The 13,793-nt window shown below is 33.5% G+C and overlaps 1 protein-coding gene across 1 annotated transcript; it reads right to left on the bottom strand.

Annotated features, from left to right (window-relative positions):
• Nucleotides 1–10,996: 10,996 nt before the first annotated feature.
• Nucleotides 10,997–13,250, bottom strand: LOC137837320 (NAC domain-containing protein 87-like). Its single transcript, XM_068646297.1, has 3 exons — nt 12,748–13,250; nt 12,299–12,579; nt 10,997–12,036 (listed from the first exon to the last, which is right to left on the bottom strand). The coding sequence occupies exons 1-3, from the start codon at nt 12,935–12,937 to the stop codon at nt 11,320–11,322; spliced, it is 1,188 nt and encodes a 395-aa protein (XP_068502398.1). The 5' UTR covers nt 12,938–13,250; the 3' UTR covers nt 10,997–11,319.
• Nucleotides 13,251–13,793: the final 543 nt, after the last annotated feature.

Genomic DNA, 13,793 nt, shown 5'->3' on the forward strand with positions numbered 1-13,793 from the left:
GATTCAACAAATAGTGGATTACACAAATAAACTACCCAGATCCTATCCTAAACACAACAGCAACTTCAGCCTTGCATCAAACACTTGGATTTGGATTCTTCAAAGCCTTTGATCACTCTTGATCAACAAATACTTATGGGCAGATGCAGTTTATACTGCTGCTTATGTGCTAAATAGAACACTGATTAGGACTATCCTTAAGAAAACCCCTTATGAGCTGTATAAAGGTAGAAAACCTAGTGTAAGTCATCTTAGAGTGTTTAGATGTAAGTGATTTATTCTGAATAATGGCAAAGATAACTTAGGAAAATTTGATGCAAAATTTGATGAAGGTATTCATATAGGCTATGCTTTGAATGGTCATGCTTATCGGGTTTTCAATAAAAGGTTGTTAACTGTGGAACAATCAATGCATGTAGTGTTTGATGAATCTGACAATTACATGTCAAAACCTGTTTCAGATGACTTAGAATATGATTATTTAATAATTGTTCTGCATAAAAATGATCTAATTAATATATATGCAAATGACTCACATGCTGTCAAAGAACCTACTGTTTCTGCAGATTTACCAAAAGAATGGAAGACCCCGAGAGATCTCACACTTGACAATGTCATTGGAAATATTGAAAAGGGTGTTTCAACTAGGAAGTCTCTAAATAATTTCTTTGAGACAATGGCATTTGTTCCTAAAAATCTGGAAGAAGCTCTAAGGGACAACAATTGGATTTTGGCTATGCAGGAAGAAATGAATCAGTTTGCCCTGAATGAGGTATGGATACTTGTTCCAAGAACATCTGAACTGAACATCATTGGAACAAAGTGGATATAAAGGAATAAGATGGAGAGCATGGAGTGATCACCAGAAATAAAGCTAGACTTGTGGCCAAAGGATATAACCAAAAAGAGGGAATAGATTATGATGAAACTTATGCACCAATGGCTAGACTGAAAGCTGTTAGACTTCTTCTTGTTTTCTCATGTATAAAAGGTTTCAAACTATTCCAAATCAATGTGAAAAGCGCCTTCTTGAATGGATATATCAATGAAGAAGTATTTGTTTCACAGCCCCCAGGTTTTGAAGACCATCAACATCCAGAACATGTATTCAAACTTAAGAAAGCACTCTATGGACTTAAGCAAGCCCCTAGACAATGGTATGGAAGATTGAGTGTTTTTATGACCTCACAAGGATATGATAAAGGCACATCTGATAAGACATTGTTCATCAAGAGAAAAGAGGAAGATATAATTTTGGTTCAAGTCTATGTGGATGATATCATATTCAGTTCAACCAATGAAGAACTGTGTGAGACATTTGTGAAAATCATGAAGAGTGAGTTTGAAATGTCCATGATGAGTGAACTAAATTACTTTCTAGGTCTGCAGGTCAAACAACTCCAAGATGGTATATTCTTAAGTCAGGCCAAGTATTGCAAGGACTTGCTAAGAAAATTTGGAATGGATAAGTGCAAATCAATCAGCACACCATTCTCAACCAGCTGCCACATTGATCATGATGTGGCTGGAAATCCAGTTGATGAGACCAAATACAGAGGACTTATTGGGTCTTTACTCTATCTTACTGCCAGCAAACCTGACATAATGTTTGTTGTGTGCATGTGTTCTCATTTCCAATCTGCTCCAAAAGAGTCACATTTCAATGCAACCAAAAGAATTCTGAAATATCTACAAGTAACAAAAGATGTTGGCTTGTGGTATCCAGGTAATATTTCATTAAGTTTAACTTGTTACTCTGATTCAGAATTTGCAGGTTGCAAGATTTATAGAAAAGCACCAGTGGCACCTGTCACTTTCTTGGATCAAGCTTGATCTCTTGGCAATGCAAAAAGCAAGCTTGTGTTGCTCTCTCTACTGCTAAAGCAGAGTATATTGCAGCAGGGAATTGATGTGCTCAAACCCTATGGTTAAGGCAGCAGTTAAATGATTTTGGTATCTTGCTTAATAAAATACCTATGTTGTGTGATAATACTAATGCCATCAATTTAACAAAAAATCCTATCATGCATTCAAGAACTAAGCATATCAAAATAAGACATCACTTTCTAAGAGAACATATATCAAATGGAACATGTGAAATTAAATTCATTGCTACTGATTTGCAACTTGTAGACTTGTTTACTAAACCCTTGGCCAAAGATAGGTTTAATTTTCTGCTGAATGAATTAGGTATTATAAATGTTAATTGTCTACTGTAGAGAAAAATAAATCTGTTGTTTATCAATTAAACATGTTTATTTTTCTGATACTAGTGTGCATTGATGATTAGGAAAGAGAAACATTAATATCTGCTCCTTAACTGTTTGATTGACATTGTGGGTATTAACCAACAGATCTTTGACGGTTTTTGTCTTGTTTTTTGTAACTGATTTTATGCATTGATTGCACAATTGGGAAGTTTGATGTGTGAACCGTGCTTCAAAATATTTTCGGCTCTGTTTCAAAGATATTCTACACATGCACAGGGAATCAAATCTTCTCATATCTTTACTCATAATTACCTGATCAAAACACTACTATTTTGCTTTATAAATCTATTTCCAACATTGTTAATTCTTACCATTCACTTCTTGACCCAAACCTGGTAAGGTAACTGTGTTCTTTGCTTATTTGTTGTTGTGTGTTTCTCATTCCACACTAATTTGTCTTCAAGTTTATTAATGTGCAGATTTAAGACTGATTCAACAATGGCATCCTCCTCACGTCAGAAAAAGAAGAACCAGGAGAAACACAACAACTCTCAAGGGGTTTTGGAAAATTGGTTTGCTTGAGATGAAGAGGCCATAACTGCCTACATCCATGAGATGAGTAAAAAACAGATCAACATTCCCAAGGTCTTGGAGTTCACATGGCTAAAACTTGAAAAACTCACTGAAACCAGATCTGCACTAAAGCATAAAAAACTGAAGCAGTTTTTAGAGATGACTAGAAATGTGTATCCAGACCTCGTGAAGGTCTTCTACACCAACTTAACACTGGATGGAAAGAACCTTGTGTCTTATGTGAAATGTATTAAGATGAAAATTTCCAATGATGTGTGGAACTCAGTGGCTGGAATCAAGTACTCTGGATTGAAGGTTGGAAAAGGGAACACAAATGGAATTCATAAGTTCAATAAAATCCAATACTATAGGAGTTGTGTGAGGAATCCATCTCAAAGTGTGAATAGGTTCCATGCAGGTAATCTGAATTTAACCCCAAGATTAATTGCCTATATCATTGCATGGCAACTCATTCCTAAAGGCACTAACCATGTTGTTATGCATGAGGAAGATTTAATCCTCCTTTACTACATTATGAATCTGATAAAAGTTAACTGGGTAAACATCATAAAAGAACACATGCTGAAATAAAAAAGGTTAGCTGATTACAAATTTCCTTATGCTATTCTTATATCAAAATTAATTGATTACTTTGGTATTGATACTGCTAATGAGAGGAATGAGACTATCAAAGCTGTAAGTGAGATTGACAATGCCACTCTCATCAAGATTGGTTTTCACAAGGTGGAAAACTGTTGGGTATTTCATAAGAGTAGGACTCATACGGAGGAACATGGAGGATCAAATCTCAACAATGAAGAGGGAGATGATGCAGTGCCTATGGAAGATGATACGGTGCAAGCAGTAGAATAGTTTTGCTATGAAGTTCATCACACATCATCTAACAGAATGGAGTCTCTTGCTCACCCTTCTATGAGTCAGAGAATGAGATCACCATCTATGGAATACAGAGGAAATTCACCAGCACCACAATCAATGAATGAAGATGTTGCTGCAGCTAACCACAATGCTCTTGTTGCCTATCAAGCTCCAGAATACAGAGGTGAACCAATGTCTATGTTTGAAAGGCAGATTCTGTATCATCTTGATGTGCTTTCAGATGATCAAAATACCTACTTTGAGGCAACACAAGCCAGATTCCAACATCTTGACCATCAAATTGAAGGAATCCAGGAGCAGTTGGCAGAACTGTACTACAAAGAGTAGAAGTAATATGTTTTTAGTGCTTATCTTTTGCTTATGTTGTTGAAAAATTTGTCGTTTTTCATTTCTGGACTGTTATGTTTTGCTATCCTCTGGTATTTTATATTTTTTCTATGCCCTAATGTTGTTTGATGAATCCAAAGGGGGAGAAAAATAGCTTATAATGCTAGATGATGCAGACTTGATATGCTGTTGTGGTATAGGGAGTCAAAGTTTTCTCTAAAAATCTGTTTTGTTATATGTTCAATTGTAATTGTTGTATCTTGAGATTAAGTGCAGTACAAGTGTTGATCTTCTTCAAAGTAGCCTAGCTATGGGGATTTGTCTCCATCAAACAGGGGGAAATTGTTGAAGGTGGTTGTTGCTCCTTCCAGTCAATGTGTTTGATGAAGAATTGTGTGTTCTGCTTTGAAGATTGTTCTTGTAATTGAATTGTCCTTTATATAGGTTAAAGTGTGATTGTAAGACTCTTCTTGATAGGGTTTCTTGAAGAGTTGTGTGTGTTGAAATAGAGTTTTTCAGCTAGGTGTGCCTTGTTCTTGTAGGGTTCAAGAACATTAGGTGTTGTAATTGGTGTGTACTGTTTTTAGTGGATTTCACCTTGGTAAATGTGAGACTGAATGTAGCTCATTTGAGTGAACCAGTATAATCTTGTGGTGTTCAATATTTCTTAATCTTTGCACTCATTTACTGCTTCGTTTGCTGATCTGTCAAAAAATAAACTTGTTCAATTAAAATTGAATCTGTTCATTCTGGATCTGTTTTATACTGTTCTTGTTTTTTGATAAGTCAATCTGAATAACATCTGGGCAACTTATTTGAATTCAATTTAAGCACATTGTTTTGCAAAAATCCCAGTATATCAATTAACTCGGATCATTCAAAATGTGTTGTGTGGTTTGACTTTCATAAATTGTTTCTGGATTCAACAATCTGGTTTTTCTCATATGTGCTTATCAATGTGTTTTTGTGCGTTTTGTTAAAATCAATTAAAAACCTTAAAATCAGATATCTGAATTACTGTCTTGATAAAGCAAGGAGGAAAAATAAATCTGTTCATTGCAAAATAAATCAATTATTTTCCTCTGTTTTGTAAAAAGACTGAATCTGTGTGATAATTTTAAAAGCTCAATTCACCCCCTCTTAAACTTTGACACTATTGAACCCAGTTACTTCCATTTACATGACCAAGCATTTCGAATCTACTCTTCCTCCACATAGTGATGATTCCCCATGCACTAACGCGCCTCATTCTCTAACCATCCTATATCTTTCGTTCCCCATAGCAGCTTACACCTCTCCGAACGTAACTCCTCAAACTTGGTCTCTTGAATGCATACTATTCCAGCTTGCTCCTTCCCTATTAAATCTCTCAAATAATTCCCTTTTTATGTTACCTCCTAGGTCTCTTATATTTATACTAATTACCTTCATCAAAAAAACCTTTCTTTTATCCCTTTCCTCCATCTTTTCCAACCTGTTTATTACTAATTTTTCATCTACCTCAAACGAGTACTCCAATTCTTTGCCTAGATTTCATAATCTACACGCCTCATTATTATCATTCCTACCGCAACACTATGAGAAGCCATCCCTAGCAGCAGCACTCCGGCTAGGAGTTTTGACATCCTCCACCGTCGTGGGGCTGTCCACCGTGAATTGATCCCCAGCTTCGAGTGCTCTATCCCTTCCCATACATCCCTGAGTCTGAGCATTCTGAACCACAGGACTCCTCCCCCATATTGATCCAAGATCCCACCTCTGATTCCTATACTTGAAAGAGGATATCTTTTATCTTCAAATATCTGACAAAAATTTGCCTCGCTGTCTACCGGTAACTTGATGCATAGTCTTGAATATTCGAGTCTCTCCAAGGCCAGAGTCGCTTCATCTATCTCCATAAGGGTTCCCACTAGGGCCCCAATTTTTTCGAAACACTTTCTATTCCACAATTTCAAGAGTAACCCCTTACACCGAACCCATATCAATTTATCCACAGATACTTATTGCTCTTCCCATGGTAGAATTGTATCAAACATTGACTCAAACTACGCTCTGTTATCTTCAATCGCGTTTTCCAAAACCTGCTTACTTTCCACAGAAAGCAAGACGTGAAAACCTCACCCTTATAAAATTAAATCCACCCAGGATGAAGCTCTCATGAAGTTTCCTTACTTTGCTTAGATCCGAAACCCTCCCAATAAAGTAATCCATCAGCCATTCTTTAGGTTCCTCTTGTACATTAAACTGAATTGTGTCAAAACTAGTAGGCCTTTGATTTTGGTTTCTTTTCCCATTTCTGACCACCTATGTGAAAGTTTGGTCTGATTCTTTTCTTCTCCATACTTTATGAGTAACCTTTTCCTTTTGTTTGTCGTTCAACACCTTTCTAGACTCAACACTCCAACTATACCTGGGTCTGTTAATACAAAGCTTCCATTTTCCTATCCAGATGGTGTCAAGGTTTTTCTCCAAATCTACAACATGATGCACCCCTTGGAATTTGATGAAACCAAGTCGTTGCTTCTTGACATTTAGCCTCAAGATATGAAAACATCACTCACCGTTCCCCACTTTTGGAGGATACTCCACATATCAAACTCTTTGAAATCATTTGGGAATAGTTGGTGAAGAAAAATGACGTTCCCTTCTCCCTACTCATTCCGTTACAACCCTTTTTCTTAGAAGAATATCTGTCACTCAAATGTTCGCTTGGGAAGAGCAGAGGTTTCTATAGTATGATGATGTGGTTAAGGTGTAGTATTGAGGTTTTTGATCTTTCTCCATAGGTTGTAGTTATTTTGTATAAGAAATGAATCATTCATTAATGTTTTGTTTGGATTAGGGAGGAGAATTGAGAGAGTCCATTTAAGATGATTTGAAGGAAAAATTTGAAGAAAGTTAGAGGGTTTGAATTAAGATAAATAAAGTAAAAAATTCATGTAAAATTTATGAAAGTTTGTGAGTGATGGGATGAATGTGATTGAAATTGTATTTTTTTTATTTTATAAAAATGTAAGTTTACATATTTGCCCTTATATTTAAAAATTGTTAGAAAAAATAATTTAATTGATTTTTTGTGAATTATAATTGTTTTAAAATAAAATATTATTAACTTCATCCTCACTAAACCTAAAAAAGTATTATTATTAACTTCCCTCCACCACGGTCTTTGTTCAATCATTTCTTTGCCTTTTTTATAACATTATTCAATGTCATTGAAAAAGTAAGGATAGAAATGTAAAATCACATACTAATTCTAACTTTCTCTCCTATTCACGACTATTAACAACATTGGACCGAAGAAACAAAAGTTGTAATTTTTAAACTTTTTTTTGCCTTTCTTTCTGCAACATTTTATAAATACAAACAAAAACTTTCTCTGCTTTTCTTTTCGTAAATAGTAGTCACCCAGATTCAAACCGTGCCTAAATGATTTTTTAAGTTCATTTATTATCTACTGATAAAAAAAATGAGTAAATATTTTTTAGTAATACCTATTATTTCAAATCCTATGATTATTATTTTTTATTTCATTATCCCTCAATTTTTTTGTCTTTAGGATTAGAACATGCACTTTTTTCTCTTTATACGTTACAAGCGTTCATTGTTCATATACATTTTAGTATTACGATTCAAAAGATAATTATAAGAATATTTCGTATTGCATGACAATTTTCCTCAGAAGATTTTATGGAACTTTGAAAATCCAAATGAAAATTTTCATGAAACTAATTTCTTGCCATTTTTATATAGAAAATCCATAAAAAAAAGTTATGAAAGTTTTTAGTAGTAGATCTAACATGAGAATTATTTTCTCAATATTTATTTATAATTTATTGGGTCCTCTTGATTATAATATATAGAATGTTTGTACATAGTCGTATAATCGAAATTTACGATGCGTTATAATTATGTTTGTGAACTTCCAAATAATTATCATAAAAACTATATTAATATTTGTATTAAAAAATAGTATAAAATTGGTTTGTTTATATTATTATTAAAGTCTTGTATTAGTGTTATGATTTTTTTTATCTAAGAAAGAATAAATTAAATAAAAGTGAAGTATTTATGGGATATTTCAACAAAAAACAAAACCGGTAAATGATATATACTCTTAGTAGTCAATAAATAATACACTGCATAAGTATCCTTGTATATTTCCAAAAAACTAGATAGATATCTCCCATTAAATTTTACTACTCCTTTCAGAAAATAAATTGATATCCTCTATGATTAGTATCCCATACCCAAAATTCATCAATGATAAAAATAACATCTGACTTCTACTATAGCATTAGTGTTGCGACGTACATGCATTAAAAGTTATTTTCAGAAAAAAAAAAAATACCTTAACATATTTGTATATATTTATTAATAAATGAAAACTTGTGTAGAAATGGTAAGGTATATAATTTTAAATTATCAGATATAAGAACTGAATTCATTCTATTTTTGTATATTTTTTTTTTCATTTCTATGTAAAAATTATCTAATATGACTTTTATGAATTATTGTGCAAAATAATGGAACTCTCTCTCTCACTCTCTCTCTCTTTATATATATATATATATATATATATATATATATATATATATATATGGGTTTTTTTCAGTTAAATGTTGAGAGTATGTATGGGGCCTCCCGATTTTGTATTTATCGAAAGCATTGAAATACTAGAAATTGATTGTTCAAAGAATGTCATCCAATTTCTCAAAAAAGAAAGAATGTTATCCATAACCTAATAAACTAATTACTATGCTTATTAGGTGAGGCACCTAAATTGTGTTGTTTTCATGAATATAATATATTTGAATAGGGTGAAGCTTTCATCGCAATTTTAAAAAAGAAATTATTAGAAAACATTAAGAATAATCGTCATAATAGCAATAATCATAGGAAGAGAAGAAAAAGAGCAAACACGACATGGAATGTAATGAGCCTAGTCGAATGATGAACTTGGAATTTTATAGAAATAAAAGTGACATATGATGAGGTTATAGCTAGCAATATCGTTTTCATTGGGACACTGATCATTATTTGATGGAGGCTCCTCATTGGTTGGTGAGCCCAAACATCATCCTTCACCCCTTGTTTTCATGCAACAAATCAGGGTTTTCTGATTCAGAAACAAGCATGTAAATATGTCCACTTCTACCATTTTTATTTCTTTCTTTCTTTTTCCACCTTGTACTTTTTAATATGGATAAGCATTATTATTATATTTATAAAAAAATCAAACTTTAAATTTAACTTAATTTTTATAAAATTAATTTATAAAGATAGATCCAACCATTTTTGTATTAAAATAGATTTTAAATAACTATTATATTATATTAAGAAATGAACTTTTTAAATTTAATTTAACCTTATAAAACTAGCTTATATTAGATTCACTTATATACTATCTTAATATAAGATTTTCAATAATATTTATTATTATTATTAGTATTATCTTTCTTCCTTTGCTTCTCCTAACTCACTTTCTGAACCTTTCCATTTTTGCACCTTTTTTTCTCATGAAAGAAAGGGAAATTAAGAAAAACGCCAAGACCAATTTGTGGCAGTAAATAAAACAAAAGGAGGCGAAGAAGTCTCAACCATATTTATATATATAAAGACGGTTAAGTTTGCCTGAAGCATGAAACCACAATGAAAGCTTTGCTTTGAATGGAAAGGAATGTGCATTAGCATGTTTTCCATTTGATCAAATGAAACCCCCAAAAGCTCCATACTCACGAGAATCATCAACCCTTTCTTTTCTTCCAATATCCGATAGCATGCCCTTACCCATTCCTTGGCCACCTTGCTATATATCCCATTATTCACACATAAATTCATACCACAAATGAATACACATGACCCTTATTTCTCACACCCCTTTTCACCCTATTGCGTTTAAACTCTTCCCTCTTATCCCTTTCTTTTTTCACACACTCACTTCTATTTCCACTTTTGTTCTCTTCCTACCATCTTATCACTTTAGGCTCAATTATCTGCCTAAGCGACACCTACACAACAAACGCCTAAAACAAGGGAAAGAAAATACTAGGCACACACGTTTATACACATACACTACTCATAGATATAATGTATTAAGTGTATTTATTATATGTATATTCATTGATCGATGGCTTGAGCAAGGTGCATTTATACCCACAAGACATGTACATTATTCCTATGTGTACCAAAAATGTATGTTTTGAACAAATGTCATGGAACAGATTTAACACAACAACAACAACTCAAAGTGTGGAGTATTGGGTAGGTAGACATGTGGTGACTATATAGGTTTCTTTAGACATAAGATTCAAGCGGCAGTGAAGAAACCCAGCATTGTTGATGTTGTTGTTGTGGTCACTAAAACAGTTTGTCATAATTATTAGTGTGTTTGTCTGCTTTTTAAATATTCTGGAAATTCTACCACCAGAGGCATCTTCTGCACGGATTCAGGGAATTATTCACGTGCTTCATCAACTTGATTAATTACCTATCACTCATAGTTCCTGTCTTCACATTCACCCTTAAATGATTCTCAATGCTTATATGTGTGTTAATAACTCAATTAATATCTTACAATTTAAATATGATTTGCGTGAACCCATTTGTTCATTTATTTATACTATGAAAATTTTGTTGGAGTTAATTATATCAAAAGCATCTTGAAATTAACTTTAAAAGGGTAACAATATTCATGCCTTGGTGGGAGGCACTAGCTAGGAAGCCACAACACATATCCTTTAAATTCAAAAGTTGAGAAAACAAATGCACAATTTCCTTGGGAATTAATTCTCCCACTCTTGGTGAGATGTCATAGAAATATTCCACAACAGCATAAAATATATATTAAGTGTACCGCACATGAAGATCATTGAAGGGCTTGAAAATATGGTTCCTAATAAGTACTTGAAAGTGGTATTCGACTAGATTCGTTACAGTTTAGATAATTAATACAAATGAAACTGAAAAACAAATAAAGACATTAATTAATACAACAAACCCACTAATTTATAACAAAAGAAAAATGTACATGAGCACCATCAAATCCTTCTCCTTAATTGATCTACAAAATAAAAACCTAACTACATATAACAAGACCTGGATAATCTATTTAATCAATCATAAATCTATACAGTATAATATCCCATAACTTTTTCCATGTCTAATGTATAACAAATATCTCTGTATATATATATATGACTGTCTAAAATCAGAAAATAAATAAATCAGGTATATATAGATACCACAAATCAACAAACTTGCTTTGATTAATTCTCGCTTGATCATGTCTTTTAATTGTTCTTGGTGTTCAGTAATCATCCCAGAGGCAATCCAAATCTGAGAGGGTAGCAACTGATGAAGGAGCTTGATCAAGATCCTCGTACAATGCCTTGTTCCTTCCCATGTTGTCTTGCTTTGACACCACCGAGGAAGTGTCAGTGTTTCTGTCATTGCTCAGGCACGTGTCTTGAGAGGCACTGACCACAGGCTGGTTAGTGTTGGAGAATTGTTCCATCTTCAACTGCTGGAAACTGTTTTTGCCTTGGTGCATACAATAATCTTGAAACATATTGTTGAAGGGTGAGGTTGAGTTTTGAAGGGAGTTACTGCTTGTGCCAATTGCCATTGGGTTGTTAGAGTTGAAATTCCCTTGGCTGGTGGAGGCATAGTTAATGTTGGTGGTAGGAGTCTCATAGATTCTGTGTTCTTCAGGCTTCATCATCATCAGCATGTGGTGATTGTTGTTCATGAAATAGGGAAGGTAATAGCCATCTGAAGGTGGTTTAGCTGCTGATGATGAAGGTGTGTTAGTACTATTAGTAGTATCCTTGAAATCATTGTCAATGTGTTTGTGTGAGGTTTGGTCAAAGAGAGGATCCACGAGAGGTGGAAGTGAAGAGAAATCAAATAGATCTTCTCCAATTGAGTTCATTCTAAGAAGGCCAATGCCAGGGTTAATTGGGAGTACCCTTTTGTTAACATCTGTGTTGCTCTTATGGAAAACCTTGCACACAACCCATTCATCCTGCAATAAAATAACACCCAAAGAGAAAACTAAAAAAGTAAGTATATATGTAACTGTTAGAATCTCAACAATTCAACTAAAAAAAGCAAAAGTACTATTAGAGGACCACCTCAGGAAAGAAAACTCTCAGAACAACACAAAAGGCACTTTTCTAAAAAGTGATGATTAAAATTTTCCATCCTCAAAATCCAGAGAAAAAAAAATGTCATGTATCAAAAGGGAAAGAGAGAGAAAGAGATGAGAGAGATGGTTAATCAATTACCTTTGCAGCCTTGGGAAGATTGTAACATGCGAATTTGCCTTCCAATCTGAATTCGTGCATAACCCAATTTGTCTTCTCTCCCTTTGGAGCTCTTCCTCTATAGAACACAAGAGTCTTCTTCATCCCCACAAGATTGTTCTTCCCTTTGTAAATCTCTTTGTCCTTGCCTGTGGCCTTCCAATAACCAGATTGTGTTGCTCTATTGGTTCTCATGCCAGTGGGATACTTCCTATCCCTTTGGCAAAAGAAGTACCAATCTTTCTCCCCCATCTTTGCTTTCTCTACAAACCCAACAACCCAATTCAGATCAATGGAAAACAACCAACATGACAATGAAAGACGGCAACAAGCAATCAATCATCGTCATAATCAAATAGAGAAAACAAAAGCAAGGTCAAAATCAGAAAGAGAGAAAAAAAAAGGTGATCAATAGAGAGAGTAAAACTCACTGGGCAAGTCCCAAGGCTCGCACTTGTTAAAATCAGCTTCCCCAATAGCAGTTGCACTGAAACCTCTATCCAGCACTTTCTCTGTGAGGTAACAAGTGATGATCTCTTCATCTGTGGGGTGGAACCTGAAACCTGGAGGCAAATCCAAAGGGTCATCTCCTTTGTTAACCACAACTGGTTCTTCCATCATCAAACTAAGCCTTAAGCAACAACAAACTATCTAACTTGTTCTACAAGAAGAAGATATATATGCCTACACTGCTTGATGGCTTCAGTTATGTGTGTATATATAATATCCGTGTATCTTATATCTTATGCTATATGAAAAAGAGAAGAAGAAAGGAAAGAAAGTTCAGGGAAAGGGCAAGAAAGAGAAGGAAATAGGCTTAGCTAGGTAGATGAGATGAGAAGAAGAAAGTAAAAAGAAGAAAAGATGGTGTGCTTAAATAGAGGACCGTCAAAACACAGCTCACACATACACGCTGTGAGAGATCCGTGGTGTGGAAGGCACTTATTGAAGAAGCCTATAAATATTGCTTTCTCTTTTTCTATATTTTTTTCAAATTTTAGTATTTGATTCTATGTCCTATTTGTCTATTCTTTATTTCACCTATATTAATCACTATATTCTACTTTATTTTATTTTTCCTTTTGTTAAGTCATTCGTGTGATTATGTGATTTTATATTTTTTATATTCTTATTTACTTTATCCCAAGAGTAAAATAGTGATACAGGAATTATGTAAAAATAAAAAATCTACTTTTTTTTACCTAGACACGTTTTCCATTTTAATAAATTGTTTAATTTTTACTTTGAAATACATATTTCTTCCCTCTAAATGATTATATATAATAAATAAATTATGAGTAAAAACCTTGTTTTTTTGTCTCTGGGGAATTTTTAAAATTTAGTTTTAGTCTTTTTTATAAAACTTTTTATCCTTTTTTAGTTCTTTTAATTTTAAATATGAATTATTTTTATAATCTACACTTGATAAAGGAAGCCTGTTTTTGTTCTTGTCCCATCAATTTTCAAAATAAAGAGA

Source organism: Phaseolus vulgaris, chromosome 4, assembly GCF_000499845.2.
Source record: "Phaseolus vulgaris cultivar G19833 chromosome 4, P. vulgaris v2.0, whole genome shotgun sequence".
NCBI classification, from domain to species: Eukaryota; Viridiplantae; Streptophyta; class Magnoliopsida; order Fabales; family Fabaceae; genus Phaseolus; species Phaseolus vulgaris.

Bases quoted from the DNA above. Each gene is read 5' to 3' on its own strand.
- LOC137837320 (XM_068646297.1), bottom strand. From the start codon at position 12,937: ATGATGGAAGAACCAGTTGTGGTTAACAAAGGAGATGACCCTTTGGAT. The intron at 12,580-12,747 runs GTGAGTTTTACT...TTGGGTTTGTAG, and splicing joins CGAGCCTTGGGACTTGCCCA to AGAAAGCAAAGATGGGGGAG. The intron at 12,037-12,298 runs GTAATTGATTAA...ATTTTATTGCAG, and splicing joins ATCTTCCCAAGGCTGCAAAG to GATGAATGGGTTGTGTGCAA.